This window comes from Ictidomys tridecemlineatus, chromosome 2 (genome assembly GCF_052094955.1).
Source record: "Ictidomys tridecemlineatus isolate mIctTri1 chromosome 2, mIctTri1.hap1, whole genome shotgun sequence".
Classification (NCBI taxonomy): Eukaryota; Metazoa; Chordata; class Mammalia; order Rodentia; family Sciuridae; genus Ictidomys; species Ictidomys tridecemlineatus.
Genome location: NC_135478.1, coordinates 198,634,326 through 198,651,308, shown reverse-complemented (window position 1 = coordinate 198,651,308; position 16,983 = coordinate 198,634,326). Strand labels below are relative to the sequence as shown.

Sequence of the window (16,983 nt, the reverse complement as noted above, 5' to 3'; positions counted from 1 at the left end):
ATTTCTGAATGCTCTGTTTGCCCCCTTTGCAAGGACTTAGTACTTTTTTAATAAAAGTAAATGTAATTTGTGGCTACACTTCAAGTAAGATGGTTTGATGGTACAGTGGAGCAGCCCCAGCCCTGGATTTAGAGAAGTCGTGTGGCTGAGTCCCTTTGCGTCTCTTTCATGTGGTTGGCTGAGCCTTTCTCAGAAACCTCAAAGGTTTTTGAAGATACTAAACTGGAGACATTCAAAATTCTTCCCTCCCTTTTTGCTATTAATCCTTCTTGTTTTAACAAGCACTGAAGTTAATGCTGCCTACAATCTTTCCTGTCTATTGGAACTCTTGTTCTTCTTTCTCAAATAAAGTAATCTCTTTCTCTCTGGTACATAACTTCCATAAATCAAAGAGGTAGATGACAACACATGCCATATCCAAAAAAATCAACTTCCGATTTTTAGAAAAATTAAATAGGACTTAGACTTTTGATTTGAAGAAGGCTGGTGCTTTGTAGCATACAAAAAAAAATGATCTATATATTTCTCTCTTCCTCTTTTTAGTCTGTATAAAGTAAAATCTAGCTCTCAGCTTGCACTGTGCGTCCACTGCAGCCTACCATAGCAATTTTGGTTTCACATTTCTTTAAAAATTGGACAATAATATTTAGTAAGTGGTTGGAAGTCTATACAGAAGAAAAGAACATTGACCTGAGAGTGTTTCAGTGAGCATTACTGTCAGATGTGATGGCATATCCCCACCTGGTTTTATCTATAGTAAAATTTTTGAATAACAAATTTATCAAAATAGGAAGTATCATGTGGATGTGGATGGATAGATTAAGGAATAAATAGATAATCATACCACCACTGTATTATAATCTTTCACCAACTAAGTTCAATACCTCAAACCCTTGGATCTTTTTCTTGTTTTGTTTTGGTTCTGAATATTTACTACAACCTGAAGACATCTTTTTGTCCCATCCTAATCATAAAATAGGAAGAAAATAACAACAACAACAAAAAGCAAACCCAAATTGAAGGACATCCTACAAAGTACTCCTCAAAACACTTAAGAAAATCAACAGAAAAGTGAGAAACTGTCACAGCCTAAAAGGACCTAAGGAAACATGATGTCTGAGGGTTATATGATCTCTCGGATGGGATCCTGGAACAGAAAAAAGACATTAGGTAATGAGTAAGGACAGCTAAATCAAGTATGAACCTTGATTTGATGATGTATTGATATCAGTTCCTCGGTTGTGACAACTTGCTATATACTAACATGACAACAGAGAAGAAGTTAATAGCAATAGCACAGCATTAGTATATGGTAACTGTATTGTCTACACAACTCTTTGGTAAATTCAAACCCTATTATTAAAAGTTGTGCTGATTTATTTATAAAACTCTGTTGCTATGAGGGTTGAAATAGGAAGAGTGGAAACTACTTTTCCTTTTACAAACTATGGATAGAAATTCCTCAACTGCTCTACCATGTGGCAGGTGGTGGGTCACAGCTAGTGGAACAACTAGCAGAAGATAAGTTTTCAGTACATTGTGTGGTTGAGGTGCTGAGGCAGATAGTTTCTAAGAATAACTTTGCATTTGAAGAACTTGCTACCAAGATTCTCCACCTGGTTGTTGGTTAGTTTTTAACCAGAATGTAAAAAGAAAAAAAGAAAAGAAAACTTTTGTATGTGTATAAAAAAACTTGAATTGGAGTATATGTCTTGCATTTTAAGACTCTGTAAAGGCTCTCCAGGTACAGGCAAGACATAATGCGCCTCAAATTTTTCATTTATTTTTGTTTTTGAACTTTTTTTAAAAAATGCAGGTCACCTTTTTTTTACATTTTCCAAAATGTGAATTTTTACCAAAGATAATTCTATCTCCCAAGAACCTATTTTTTTAAAAAAAATATATACATATTACTTCTTACTTATTGAACTTGAAATGTTCCCCAGGTATTCTGTGTCTCTAAATAGAAAGTCCTTTTTGTTTGTTAAAGTACACAGAGACACCATTTCTTTTGCACAACAATCAATAACATTTCACATAAATATTTGGGGGGATACACACACTCATTAAAAAATAATTTGTTGTATTGCAATGGTCTTTTCAGTTTGGTTCCACAGTGACAAGATGAAAATGAAGCATTTTCCTCCAAAACAGTGGTGATAAACACAGAGCTTGTCAGTGGTGACCCAACTGGTGTCCCACCTGCTCCGTAGATGCTCATGAAATGATTAATTGGTCTCAATCAGTTCTCAGCAGGAATACCCACCTCATGGTAAATATCACTACAATTGATACTAATTAGCTCTGTTGCTACCTGTCACAACTGATAGGCTGGGAACTGAGTGAGGTGAGCCATCTTTATGCCAGCAAGAGAAGCCCAACTGGAGAGGGGTTAGAGACTCACTGTCAAAGCCACTGTGGCAAGCAGGGAGCCCACAAGCCCTCTCTGCCATGTAGCAATACGTGAGGTTCAGCCTGTGACTCCCAGGCCCGTGGAAGTGAGGGAGTCAGAAGTTTGGTGTGCAGGAGGTGGGATCATGGATCGCTAAGAGAAAATGCACCTGTCTTCAGTTGGTTTAAATTTTTACAATATATTGACTTTGAAATCAGCCAGGCTGTGGTTCAAATCTGGGTTTTGCCACTTTCTGCTAATTCAATCTTAAACCAATAGCTTTACTTCTCTGAGCCTGGTTTTCCTATACTGAAAAACATGGAAGCCAAGTTATCCACCTAATAGGAACAATACAATGTTAGGTCATGCTTGAAACTCAGGTGCTCAAAAACTTTGGAATGCCCCCACAGCTAAATAGTCATGTGACCTGGGGCGACAGTGATGATGTACATTAGCCCTCCTAACAATAAACAGGAAAACTCCAATATATTTAGTGTCCCCACATATAGTGATGATATAGGAAAGTTGGGACCAAACCTTCACTGTCATTTTCAGTTATTTTCTGAGAGTCTCATTATTTCAGTGGAGAAGCCAGATGAGATATCAAACTAGCCATTAACATTGAAGGAAATGGTAATCTAGCAGAGGAAAATATCATATTTTTTTCAGTTGGGCCAGTTGTAAAAATGGCACATAATCCTATAAAGAAAAGAGCCCAGGCTTGGAACTACACTGGTGCTAAGCAAATGCATTCCAAATGACACCAAACTCTACCAAATTATCGTTTTGGAATTGAGTTTTTCAACTTTGTCCACCATATCGATCACCTGGGTTCCTACTAAATACACACATCACAAGGTCTCTTCCCAGAAATTCTGACCAGATAGATCCAAGATGGGACCCAGAAATCTATGTTTTTGCTTGTTGTTTGTTTAAATTGACAAGGAAAAAATGTATATATTTGTCATATAAAGCACGATGTTTTATATGAATGTACATTGCAGAATAGCAAAGTCAGGTTATTTAACTTGTGCTTTTCCCCACATACTTACCTTTGTGTATGTGGTGAGACTACTTAAAATATACCCTTTGAGCAATTTTCAAATGTACAATATATTATTTTTTAAATTATTTTTTGGTAGTAGATGGATACAATGCCTTTATTTTAAGTATTTATTTTTATGTGATACTGAGGATGGAACCAAGTGCCTCATACATGCTGGGCAAGCACTCTACCACTGAGCCCCAACCCCAGCCCCTACAATATATGATTAACTTTAGTTACCATGATGTACAATTGTTCTATTGAACTTATTCCTCCTGTGTAACTGAAATTTTGTGTCTTTTGCCACTTTGACTAACATCTCCCCAATTCTTTCATCCTGCATCTTCTAGTAACCAATCTGTGTTTTCCAGGAGTTCTCCAAGCACTCACACTCAGATAAGTTTGAGAAACATTGATTTAAAAGAGTATTCTTCATACTTGACTGAACAGGGGAGTTTTAAAAAATATTGATGCCTGATTCCCACCCCAGAAATTCTGATTTAATTGTTATGGAATGTGGCCTGAGCATTAGGTAATTTTTAAAGCTCTCTAGTTGATGCTAAGGTACAGGCATGTGTGGAGTGACACTGGTTTAGAAAATAGCCTGAGCCAGGCATGGTGGCACATGACTGTAATCCCACTGGCTTGGGAAACTGAGGCAGGAGGATTGTGTATTCGAAGCCAGCCTCAGAAACTTAGTGAGGCCTTAAGCAACTTAGTTAGATGCTGTCTCTAAATAAAATATGGAAATACTTTTTCCAACTTAGACCATCAATACAGGACAATGGATTTATGAAAATATTTGTTGACTAAAATGAGGAGTCCTCTGAACCTTCTTTGTTTCTGGATATGTTTCTTCAAATTAGGAATAAAGTCATCTCTAATCATGTATGTGTAGTATGTCAAAATATACTCTACTGTCATGTATATCTAAATAGAACAAATAAATTTTGTTCTATTTAGATATACATGATATCTAAATATCATGTATATCTAAATAGATATGGCTCAGCGGTTAAGTGCCCCTGGATTAAATCCCTGCTACCAAAAAAAAAAAATACCCAAAGGGTGCCTTATTGATGAATAAGAACTAATCAGATGTAAAGTCATATCACAGATCAGTCTATTCCAGGTCTAATTTGAGGTCTGAAAGGGTTATCAAGAATAAAGACTCACTCAAAAGAGTTAAACCACATAATAGTTTAATAATACATCTAGAAGACAGTTTTCCAACCTAGACCATCAATACAGGACAGTGGATTTATGAAAATATTTGTTGACCAAAATGGGAGTCCTCTGGACCTTCATTGTCTCTGGATATGTTTCTTCAAATTAGGAATAAAGTCATCTCTAATCCTATGTGGAGGGCATATCACTTATCAAGGTCTTTAGTTGCCTAATTCAAATCTTTCAGCAGCTCCAGAAAAGATGGGCAAAGAAAATGCCCTGTACCATAGGCAGGGCAAGAACCATCATGTTCTTGTTATGAATCAAAAAGTAAGGCTTAGACGCCTCACATGCATTAGGATGACTGCTATAAACAAACAAAAGAAAAAGAAGAGAGCAAGTGCTGGAGATATTGGAACCTTTGTGATATGGTGGTGGAATATAAAATGGTAGTCACTATAAAAAAAAAAAAGTAAAACAGTGGTTCCTAAAAAAAAACAAACAAACAAACAAAAAGGACAAACTACCATAGGATCCAACAATTCCACGAACAGATATTACCCAAAAGAATTAAGCAGAGTCTGAAACAGGTAGTTGTCTACCCTTTTTCAAAGCAGCCACAATATAGCCTTTAGCTATTCACAGTAGCCAAAAGGTAAAAAGAGCCCAAGTGTTCCTTCATGAATGAATCAACACACGAGATGAGGAGTCCTCTGGACCTTCATTGTCTCTGGATATGTTTGTATATCGTATGTACATACAATGGGCTGTTATTCAGCCTTAAAAAGGGAGGAATTCTACATGTGTTCATGGATGAGCCATGATGACAGTATGCTAAGTGAAATAAGCCAGTCACAAAAGACAAACACTGTGTGATTGATTCCACTCACATGAGCTACCTAGAGCAGTCAAATTCAAAGCAATGGAAAGTGAATGGTGGTTGCCAGGGGTGAGGGAAAAGAAGGAGTTGGTGTCTTGTGGGGACAGAGTTTCAGCTGTGGAAGATGATGAAGTTCTGGCGATGAATAGCAGTGACAGTTGCACAACATTGGTGAGTGTACTTAATGCCATTGAGCTGCGTGGTTAAAAATGGTTAGAAGAGGGGCTGGGGACATGGCTCAAGTGGTAGTGTGCTCGCCTGGCATGCGTGTGGCCCGGGTTTGATCCTCAGCACCACATACAAACGAAGATGTTGTGTCCGCCGATAACTAAAAAATAAATATTAAAAGATTCTCTCTCTAAAAAAATGATTAGAATGGAAATTTTTATATTATGAATATTTCAGCACAGTTTTTAAAAGTGGATAAATAATAATTTTAAAAAGTGCCCCAAATTAAGCAAACAAAAACAACTTAAAACTTGGATCACACAAGTAATAGGAACCAGAGCAGAAATTTCTCTGGACTTGAAGTCTGCTGATCTTCCCTTTCTACCTCAGTGTCTCCAAGGGAGTACAAACTGGAGATGATGCTCAGAAAGAATTACAAGGCAATGACTAAGTGTTTGAGAAGAGAGTGATCCAGGTAGTTCAGACAATTATCCAGAAGATTAAAACTGAGGCTGGGAAGCTCCATGAGGTTGAAAACTTGTCTGTACCCAAATTTCTTTTAAAAATTGATATGTGTATCACGCCACATAAGTTCAACCTTCAAAGTCTGTGCTTTTTAGTAAACTCATAAAAGTGTGCAATTATGACTTATCCTTTTAGAATTTGTTTTACTTAAAGTTTTTCAAAATTCATCCATGTTATAGCCTACATCTGTATTACATTGCTTTTTATTGTTGAATAACATTCACATGGATTTACCACATTTTGTATATCCATTCATCAGTTGATAGACATTTGAGTTGTTGGCACCTTTTGGCTATTATGAATAATGCTGTTGTGAACAAGTTTTTGCATATGCTTATGTCTTCAGTTTTCCTGTGTATGTAACTAGAAGTGGAATTGTGGGGTCAGATGATAACTTTGTTTATATTTTTTTTTTGAGGAACTGTCAGACCATTTTCCAATGGCTGCCCTCATTTTACAATCTCACTAGTAGTGTTTAATGGCATTCCAACTTCTCTACATCTTTATCAACACGATTTCCCTCAAAAGAGAGAGAGAGAGAGAGAGAGAGGAATAACTATGCTAGTGTGTGTAAAGCTGTGTGTCCTTATAGTTTGCATACCACTCTTTGTATTCTTGGCCTACCACCCAGAAAGATGTATACGATAGGGTATCAGTAGTGAAAGTCATGACATTCCTAGGGATTCTATGGAAGGTCATCAGGATGATTGATATCTAGTCTTTGGGAAATAAGATCTTAGAATCAGATACTTTCTTGCTTTCTTTATCATACTTTCTTTTCTTTTTCTTTCTTTCTTTTTTAATTTTTTTGTGCAAACTGAGTTTAGAAGTAGCAGACAAGCTAATTCCATCTTTCCTCCTAGGCATTCTGGCACTAATAGGGGAATAACTTTTGGGAGATGGTCACTCTTGCAGTTTAGAAGAATGGAATGCACATTTGGGCATAGAGATTTAGAGAGAGGACAGGAGAATCCTAAAGGGGGGAAAAAAAGGATCGGATCGTTTTCCTTCATCTCAAAGTTAAGTGCCTGGCTCGAAATGCAGGGTGTCTTCAATACCTTCACACCTTCCACATTGTCACGTGCCACATGATCGCCTCTAAAAAGAGTTTTCCACAGCAGTGTTCTCCATTTACACGTGTTTCCATTAACAAATAAAATATTTTTGTGGGTTTCTTAGATACTTGCAGAAGTATCTATACAAGTTCACTAGTAGCCAGAAGGATCTGATCTGTCTGCCTCACAGCCCTCTGACAGTTAAACATTTGCTTTTAGGCAAATAAAATGTCAGCCACCATTAAACAGCATATGGCAACAATATGTCCATTCCCTCCCTGGGGACTGACTTCTCCCCAGAAGAGATGGTACTTGAAATAGGAGATGCTTTTGAATGCAGGACCCCTATCCCTCCCACCCAGGCATGAAGGATGGGGAGTGGGCAGAGTGCCACACACACAGACGGACATGGGCAGCCAGATCAAATGTGAACCTAGAGGGCACGCTTCCCAGCCAGCATTGACCAAAGGCTGTTCACCCTGGGCCTATGGGTCTGTGGTTAAGGGGAAGTACGATCCGTAAGCTGGCCTGGATTAGCTCTGCAAAATAGAAAACAGCCTCCACAGCCACTTAAAGAGGGGTTTGGGCCGACTTTGAATTGAATGCAGTGGTGTGCAATGAGTGAAGGGAGACGTTCAAAGCCGGCTCCCCACCCTTCCAGTCTCCGTGGAATTCCCTCGATGAATGGGCTAAAATAAACTGACTTCTCTTGAAATAGACTATGAAGATGTGGAACCGCATCTAGTGGGTCAGCTTGTGTGCAAAGGCTCACATAACAATGTGGGTCAGGAGGAGAGCCACTGTGCAGGGATGGCCAGGAACCGGGCCGTCTGTTCAAGTCTGAAAAGTAAGCCAGGCTTCCTCAGGAGTCTCAGAGATAATGCCTCTGTTGAAAACAACAAAATGATCTCTGTCAACAGAGATGGCCTGGTCCTCAAGACATAGTCTCAGCATATTGCTTGGCTTGATTTGGGGGACTGTGCTATGCAAATGACCGAGATGGGATGCTCATCCTCTTAGATCATTGGTCCCTTGTGTAACCCCATCCCTGTGTTACTTGTTGGAATATAGTCAGGCAGACTCACCAGTTTCACCTCAAGCCTTGAATATCCAAGACTATCCTGTTTCTGAGTCCCTGTTTGGACCAACAATATGGCCACATTATGAAATCCTCAGCTTTGTAAAAACAGCTCAACAGTAATGGCAGAAACACTGTGATGAAGAGGTTAACATTCACCAACTTTGTATTATTTTCTACTCATGTAATTGGCTTGATTAGAATTCTAAAAGACTATGTAGATTTTCAAAATCATTCTGAGACTCTATTACTTTAAAGAATATAATAAAATAATTAATATTTTAAACTAAAAAAAAAAAAACTGTAGCCATGTGCATTCATATAGACCCCAGAATAAAAAGGCAAAGAAACTTCTTCTCGATTAATTTTGTTTGTCATTATTAATCCTAGTTTAATAATGCCTATTTACAACACTGGATGACTTAACTTAAGTTGTGAACACCAAAAAAGTGATGAAATTTTTAAAGTAACAATATTATTAATATATTTTTCATATAATTTGCCCTCGGAAAAAATACTGTTGAAAATGAAGACAGCAAAAAAATCTACTCTTTTTTTTGAAGTGTCAACCAATTTTTCTGAAGCGCTTTTTTATTTTTATTTTTTTTTTAACCATAGATGTAACTGACAGGATGTTATCAACATTGGCACCTCTTACTGACAGCCAGGAAATTCCATGACAATGGACAGCAGCAACAATGACTAGATCAGTAGCTGCTTGAGCAGCAGGAGATTGCAGGTTTCCAAGCCCAGACTTCCCCAGTTGGAAGAGGGGCTCACATCCTCTGTGCTGTAGATGGAGCACTGTTCCCAAGTCTAAAGCAGAGGAAGCATTTGGATGCAAATAAAAACTAAGTCAGTCTCCCAAGCGTTTGCCACCTTTACATCAAGGATCAGAGTATTTAACAACATCTCAGGAAATGTCTGAATTCTAAACTTTACATCTAGATGACGGTGATCATACTGCCTTAGTGCTTCCGTATAAATGATAGTGTCAAGTGTGGACATCTGTGGTTAGCTACATATACGTATACACATAGACACACAGCTATACTTTATCTTCCAAATATAAAATGAAAATAAACATCTACTCTTTTTCCTCATGGAAATATTGTAAATATTGATTTTCAGCAAAACAATGTAGATTCTCGTGGCAGAAATCTGGTGCCCCAAGGTGCTTTTTCAGCATGCATTTGACTTTTTTTTTTTTAAACCAAATTTAAATAGAATTCTGAATCCAAGATTGGGGGGCTTTGGTGACATTTGCAATTTTAACAAATGGTTTAGTAGACCTCAATGCTAAGTATTTGGTAAATAAATAAATGAATGAATATAGAACAAATGAACGAGTGAATAAGTACCCTATGGGATCAGATTCCAATTGGAGCCAACTCTGTGTTTCATTTTCATAGAAATACCTACAGTGTTTGTTTTGCTCCAGTCTCTCAACAAACTGTACAAGATTTGGAGGAAATTTTGCTGGGATTTAACTGAAACACGGAAGCAATCAAGTGGTTAAATTCTGGATTTTTCCAATTGAATGACATTCCTTTATCCATATCTACTTGAGCTTTGGCAAATTCAATTGTTGATACCACCTGGATAATTTTAAGTCTTTCTGAAGCTTTCTAAAAAACTTTCCAACATAGCTCAGGCAACATAAGAATTTCATCAATTGAAAACTAAGAATCGTTTCTGTGGGATGTGTAAAACAAGAAGCTGACCAGCATTATTTTCTTTTTCTTTAATTCGGTGTCATTATTGAGAGTTATTCTTGAACTTTATGAAAACCAGATTGGGGCATAGGTATGTTCTTCATCGAATCGTGTTTAAGGAATTGGAACTGAAAATCATTCAAAACTAGGAAAACATGACATTGAAAAATAGTCTGCATTCTTTATTCTACCTCAGAGTATCGAGACTGTTTCTGACTATGAAGCCTTAGGCTGACATTAGATCTGGTTTTGCTTTGTTTAGTTTTATTATAAGAAACGGGCATTCACTTTACCTATCAGAAGGAAGTCGTAATTTTTTTCATCAGTTACTATTTTGCTGGATTATTAATTACAAACTTTGATTTCCATACTTGTTTGCTTAGAAAGCTATGATTTCTCACCACTGCCTGCAGAAAAAAATTCAAATAGGGCCATTCAGGGGCTTCTCACGTCCAACCAAAGCTACCTCTTCAGCCATGTTTCCTAACAGCCTCTTCCATGCTAGCTCCTTTCCTGTGGATCCGGATTAGACCATTGATGCTTCTGGTTCTTTCTTCTCATTTTCTCATCTCTCAAAAGTACTTTTTGTCTTCTCCTATCCACTTGCAGAATGGTCCACATAGACTTCAGGGTGTAACACAACCCCTTCCATGAGGTAGATCTAGCCACTGTACATTTTTCACCTTCCTCTCCTTTCCTCTAAAACAAATCTTCCCCTCCCTTCACCCCTGTCACATACACACACACACACACACAGACACACAGAGGCTGCCATGATTTAGTCAGATCACGTGTGCAAGTTGGGAGTCTAGATTATGCCCTGAGCAAGGATGTCAAGCACCATGAACAAAAAGGGATGGAAATCCATCTTACTCTCCACTTGCCAAGGCATGTGCCTACCCATGTGGTTGTGTTTGTTCTAAGGGGCACTTTTTCCGATTTCACACAAAAGCACCGTATGGATTGGCAGCAACTCTATTCTTTTAAATGCATATATTCTTAGTTCCCTTTACCAGAACACAGGTTTGTTGGGGGCAATAGCTACCTTTTTATTCTCATTTTTGGTATAATGACTTTCTTGCACATAGTAACTTCTCCATGGTTTAAATTGCTTTATGTTTTCTAGAATACATTGAAATTATTGAATGTAGCTGAAGGAATGAAATATGTTTATTAAAAACAAATACTTCAGCTGATAAGTGTAAAGATAGAAAGTGCTGCAGGAATCACAAGAGTCTTAGTAGATGTGGAAGAGTAACTTGTTTGATTTTAAGTGCATTCGCTAGCTAAGTAATTTCATACGAAATATGGTACCCAGTAGAACTTTGTGGAATTTCAGAAACCACATTTGTGATGCTATGACAGACCATGGGCAGAGTTGGACTGAAATCCATTTCTGGCTGTTTATTAAAATAGGCAAAGGCTAACATTAAGACTTGTCTGAAGTGGGCAGCTTCAAGGTCAAGGAGGATGCCCATGGGAGGTGAGGGAATTGGGGGAGGAGCCAGTTTGATTAGTCTGAGGTCAGTATCCTTCCTAGAAGTCTACATTAAGGCTAAAGCAAAAAAAAAAAAAAGAAAGAAAGAAAGAAAAAACTGGCCTGTCTTAAAGTTCTGAAGCTAGAATTGATCTGCCATTACCAACACTGCACCTAACCTAAGTTAACGTGAAAGCCCTCAAAGTGAAGAACTGCTTTGTAAAAACTTCAGTGGAGAATTAATACCAGTTCTGTTGCCATTTTATTCGAGAAATGGGAAATGTCCAGAAAGCAAGTTTTACAGACCACAAAACAATGATGCACTTAAGATAGGTTTTATGCCTATTTGATAACAAGGCCAAGACTTCAAATTTCAGATTTCAAGGGGTAAACCATTGGCCAACCTCTCCAGAGAAAGTCCTATGTCTACGCACAAAATCTACTCACTATGCATTCGAAATCCCAGCTTTAAATTGCTTTATGTTTTCTAGAAGGCGTTGCATTTATTCAATGAACCATTTTGCCTTCAGGACTAAACAGAGACGATGGTCTCCTCTACAGCCGTTTCATAGTTCCCCTCTCTCTCCTTTTCCTTCACAGTCCTCTGTCATGTCAGTCTGCTTTGCCCGTTTCCATCCTAATTTGGTAGTTGGCGGGACTTATTCGGGCCAGATTGTTCTCTGGGACAATCGCAGCCATCGAAGGACGCCTGTGCAGCGGACACCTTTGTCAGCTGCAGCCCACACGGTAAGTCCAGCTTTCATCATGTCCCTGTCAGCCACCAAGCCCTGAAAAGGAAAGTAGCTCACCAAAGCATGGTCTTACCAGTAATTCAAAGTTAGAAGTACCTATTATAACGATCATATGCTGATTAAAATAAAGATGAAGGGGAAAAAAAGGTGAAGGAAGCATTGGGTTTAGAGAAATCTCTTCATCTCTAGGTTCTTGCACATAAAAGAGATCTCCTTGGATGTCCCAGAGGCCACCAGTGAAAAGCCGTTAAAACTGAAAAAAGACACAAAGTTTAGAAGAGGTAGCTCTGGAATCATTTGCCTAAAGAAAACCTTCACATTTATGTTAGAAGATGGAAACACATATTTTTAAATGACCATGAAAAGTCAGTACTTCATGTCTGGGGAGAACATGGGGGAGACCCTTGCCAACAGGCCTTTTCCATTTGTGATTTGAGGGAGTACTATAACTTTAAATTCTGGAATGTGTGGTGTAAGTCTCAACATAAAGACTACAGTGACAATATAATCCCTAGGGTTAAAAGCCAACATATCAAAACCATTACCCATAATTTAGTAGAAGAGCTTCAGTATAGTGTTCATAAGACAACTGCTCTGTCATTTCCTTTAAGAGAATGACAGGTGTGGATAGTAATCGTTAGGAGGAATGAGAAGACAGACATGTCTCCATCAATCCTTGCTACCTTGACATTCAGGGTAGCTGATGTTCCTTCTATGAAATGCCCAAATTATGCCCAAGGATACAGCTCTTCTATTGTTTTCAATTTCCTTAATGTGGTTGCTTCATTTGTTTCATCTGCTGGCCTCAAAACCATTCTGGCTTGAAAAACAACTGCAAGCTAAGACCATGAGGAGGAAAATTCTTCCGCTCTTGTAAGTTTGACAATGGGAAATGACAAATGCCAAGTCAGCCCTAATTTTGATTGATTGGGGCCATAGACACATGCAGGTGAAACTAGTTCTTGCGAATCTTGGGAAATTGCCCTGGCCTACCCCATTTCTCCAAACTAATAACAGAAAATTGTGGCCCAGGAGAAGACAGAGTCAATGCAGGTGTTTTCTCAAGTAGTGTAGAACCATTTCTTGGCTCTCTGTGGATGTCAGTCAGGTGCATTTGTGAACATGCCTTCTGAAATTTCAAAAAAAAATTATAAATCCAAATGTTAGAACGTTTAATAATAAGCTTTTGGGGAAAATTCAAGTCCAAAAGTTCTTGCAAAGAGTTAACATTTCTTTTTCAAGTAACTTAAAATGTAATCATCACAACTAAAATGCAGTTACCATCGAACTGAGTGGCATTATTTCTTTCTGCTAGAAAATAAAATGAAAACAAATTTTGTTTTCTCTGTCACTGTGTTTTGTCTAATTCATAGCTGAAAGGGCACAGTTTAATTTTATGTTTGTCTTTCAAGTTCCATTATTGCCTGGCTGATTGGTACCAGGATCAAAAAGGAAAAAGAGGCCCACCACAGATTACTCACTAATTTCCTTTCACACCCACCACACATATGTATTTGAGACAACAGGAAATCGTAATTAAAACAAAATCCTTCTGCCACACAGTAAGTTTATTCCTAAAATAAATAAAAACAATCTGGCATCTTTAGTGGAAAAATAAGCTGTACTGTTGCTTTTTCTTTCCATTAAGTACAGTTTGTGTGTGTGTGTGTGTGTGTGTGTGTGAGAGAGAGAGAGAGAGAGAGAGAGAGAGAGAGAGAGAGAGAGATGCACTTGAGTAGGCATTCCCCAGTGTCTGCTTCTGTTCAGGTTTCTTTACCTCTCTTTTCTTTCAGACCAAGATTTATTACTCATGAAAGCACAAGCCATCGTACTGATTAAAGACCAGGAGGAGCTACCATATACACTCCTCCTGGGCATTTGGCTCTGTGCATTCCTCCAGGGTTGCCTGGGGTCTTGGCCTATTCGAGTTCTAGCCATTTGTGTCTGGAGTTTTAATCTATTCAAGTTCTAGCAATTTGTGTTGTGGACCCACCATTAGCAGAGAAGCCCCATTGGACTTTTGCTGAAAAAAAAAAAAGAAAGAAAACTGGATGGATTTTGATTCATGACCATGTTTGCTCCATGTTTTCCACTCATGGGAATAAAGAAAGTGCAATTCAATGCAATGGCTCCTGGAATCAGACAAATTGAATTAAGATAATACAGCTTTTTTTTTGCATATTCATTCACATATCCTTCTTCAGTTTTATGAAGTCTGCTATTTTTAGGTGAAATCTATTAAATCCATTCTTCCATGTGATTTCTACTCAGAGCTTTGCATGTTGTGGGGCTTGAGTCTGATTGCACGCTGCTTCAGGTTTCATAACACGGGAGACTTGGGAAAGAGCATTGTCCACAGCCCCACGACCAAACAGTCCTCTTGAGATTTGGAGGCCTGATCAGGGTTCAGATCTGTTGTATGTACTACTATGCAGATCCACCCAGGCTGATTCAATTTGGAAGTGTCAGAAGGAACACAGCACAAAAAATACATAGGGACTTGGTTAACTGTCCATCAGCATGATTGAAAGAGGTCATTGTCCAAAAAATAAATGTAATCTTAGGATGCATTAATATACACATATTCTTTATGAGAAGGCAGATTTTTAAGTCATGAGAAGTAACAATTCAGTGCTACCCAGATTTTTGTATTCTGTGGTCAGTCTGTAGATAGACAATTCTGTGTCATTCTCAGAACTTCACTGTTAGAGGAGTCAGCATTAGAGGAACTCATATAAAAGATAACATATTCAAAAGAGATTGACCAGGATGAGGAAGATTTTGACAACCAGGTGGCCAAGCATCAGCTCCAAAAGTTGGTGATACCTGGTCTATGACAAGACTTAGGGGTTGGGGTTAGAGCATTTAAAACAATAATCTATAAATATTTAAATAGCTAGATTGTTTTCACTTGGTCTGTGTGATCAATAGAAGACGCCACCTGAAAGTATTTCCATGAACTTTCTTTATAACATCTAGTAGAAGCATAAACTCCCCAGGAGTTAGTTAGCACTAAACCTGGCTGCTACTTAAGAAAGGTGTTTAAGTGGGTTTTGGACCACTTTTTGTATGAGACCGATCCCTAGCTCCACTAAACAATTATTAGCACTCCTTCTGACCAGGACTTTATATGATAATAATAGTCTGCAAACCATTCTTTATATAATATCAGCTTTCTAATATTAAAGATTGTTTCGTTGTAGTTGTGGCTAGGTGTTGTGGACAGTAACTCATCAAGGGTAAGACTTAGACTGTCAGCTATTTGCACAGAGAAGCATCAAGTCAGTTGTGGTTTGGCCACTCATAGCTAAGCTGCCTGAAATCTAACCCTAATTGCTGCTAGGTTCTGCTTATGCTAACCTTCCATTTAGTGTTTAATGTGCAGCTGCCCATGGCTTTAAGCCTACCACGTAGAATTCTGCAGAACGAAATAAACTATGAGAGTTATGATAGAAGGAGAGGGCATCGTGCTTATAGTTCCTGAGATGTAGAAATGGCCCTGGCTAAATCTATGTTTCCATACTATTTCAAATGACTTTTTTTGATATTTGAAAAATAAATCTATCATTACCCTAAGTTTTGCAGCACATAAAAGAACCTAATTTTATCTCACTAGGTACATTGTGCCAACAATTTTGCCACCAGTATCCTTCTCTCAAATTAAAAAGGCTAATGAATATTAACCACTTTTTAAAAAGAATGTTAACCAGTATTTGGCAGTGGGACAACAATGCATAAAACTCCAGATTTAGTAACACATATTCCTTCCAAAAGTCAATAGTTCTATCCTTTTGAACACTGTCTTCTTTCACCGCTCGAGATTAGCAGCTGAACTGTGTGGTGGGGACTTACTCAAGCCATCCAAATTCACTCCCCCGAGGTGTTGTGCCCCATCAATCCTCATCTGCTCTCGCTTCCTTCGCTGCTACTGCATTGCTTCTGACTGAGCAAGGTGAGGCTTGGGAAGTATTTCCACTCTTACGTTTGCTGTCAGAGCTTTTAGAGAGAACTCAGGTCGAAATCAAAAATGGCAACTGACCTGAGGCTTGTATTCCAGTAGGATTATGTCACTCATGATTGCTGTTTTAGAGTGAAGTGTTTGACACTCACACACACTCATTTCCGCTCGGATCTGCTCCTGATTCCCCAAGTTTGTGTTTTCGCAGCATCCCGTGTACTGTGTAAATGTCGTTGGCACCCAGAATGCTCATAACCTCATCACTGTCTCCACCGACGGTAAGATGTGTTCCTGGAGCCTCGACATGCTCTCAACTCCGCAGGTGGGTTTGTTTTCCCCTAAACATAAGAGCATCCTGGTTAAAAAGATACCTGCTTAATGGAACACGGTTCCTAAAAGCCAAACCCTCACATCCTAGAGGAGCTAAAAAACCAATGGATGCCCTTGAAAGAGTGGGGCCTGGTTTCAACAATCTCCTCCTGAAGCCAAAACCCATTTCCTTTACCACAAATCATGTAATTATTGTAATACGTTAATCCTTAGGTCAGTTTCAAGTGAAAATGAAATAATCCATTTTAAAGCGTAGTAATTATGGAAGTTGCCTGTGGTATGAATTGTACTCACCCTACAGCACTGTGAGAGAGATGCAAATGAGGTTGGAGCTCAGCAGAGCAATCCCGTAAGGGGACTTGCCTTGAAGGAAAGGTATCCCGGCAAAACAGAAACCCAAGCCCTTGCTTGTCCCTGTCCCCCATGACAACTGCCTGTGTG

At 38.5% G+C, this 16,983-nt stretch overlaps 1 protein-coding gene across 5 annotated transcripts in view; it reads left to right on the top strand.

The window, feature by feature from the left end:
- Dync1i1 (dynein cytoplasmic 1 intermediate chain 1) overlaps positions 1-16,983 on the top strand; it is a 293,572-nt gene that overhangs the window by 214,452 nt on the left and 62,137 nt on the right. For all 5 annotated transcript variants that reach the window (XM_078040389.1, XM_005331795.4, XM_005331801.4 and 2 more), the window contains 2 exons: positions 12,103-12,249; positions 16,421-16,534. In XM_078040389.1, coding sequence (XP_077896515.1) covers positions 12,103-12,249; positions 16,421-16,534 — 261 coding nt within the window. The remainder of the gene's footprint in view (positions 1-12,102; positions 12,250-16,420; positions 16,535-16,983) is intronic.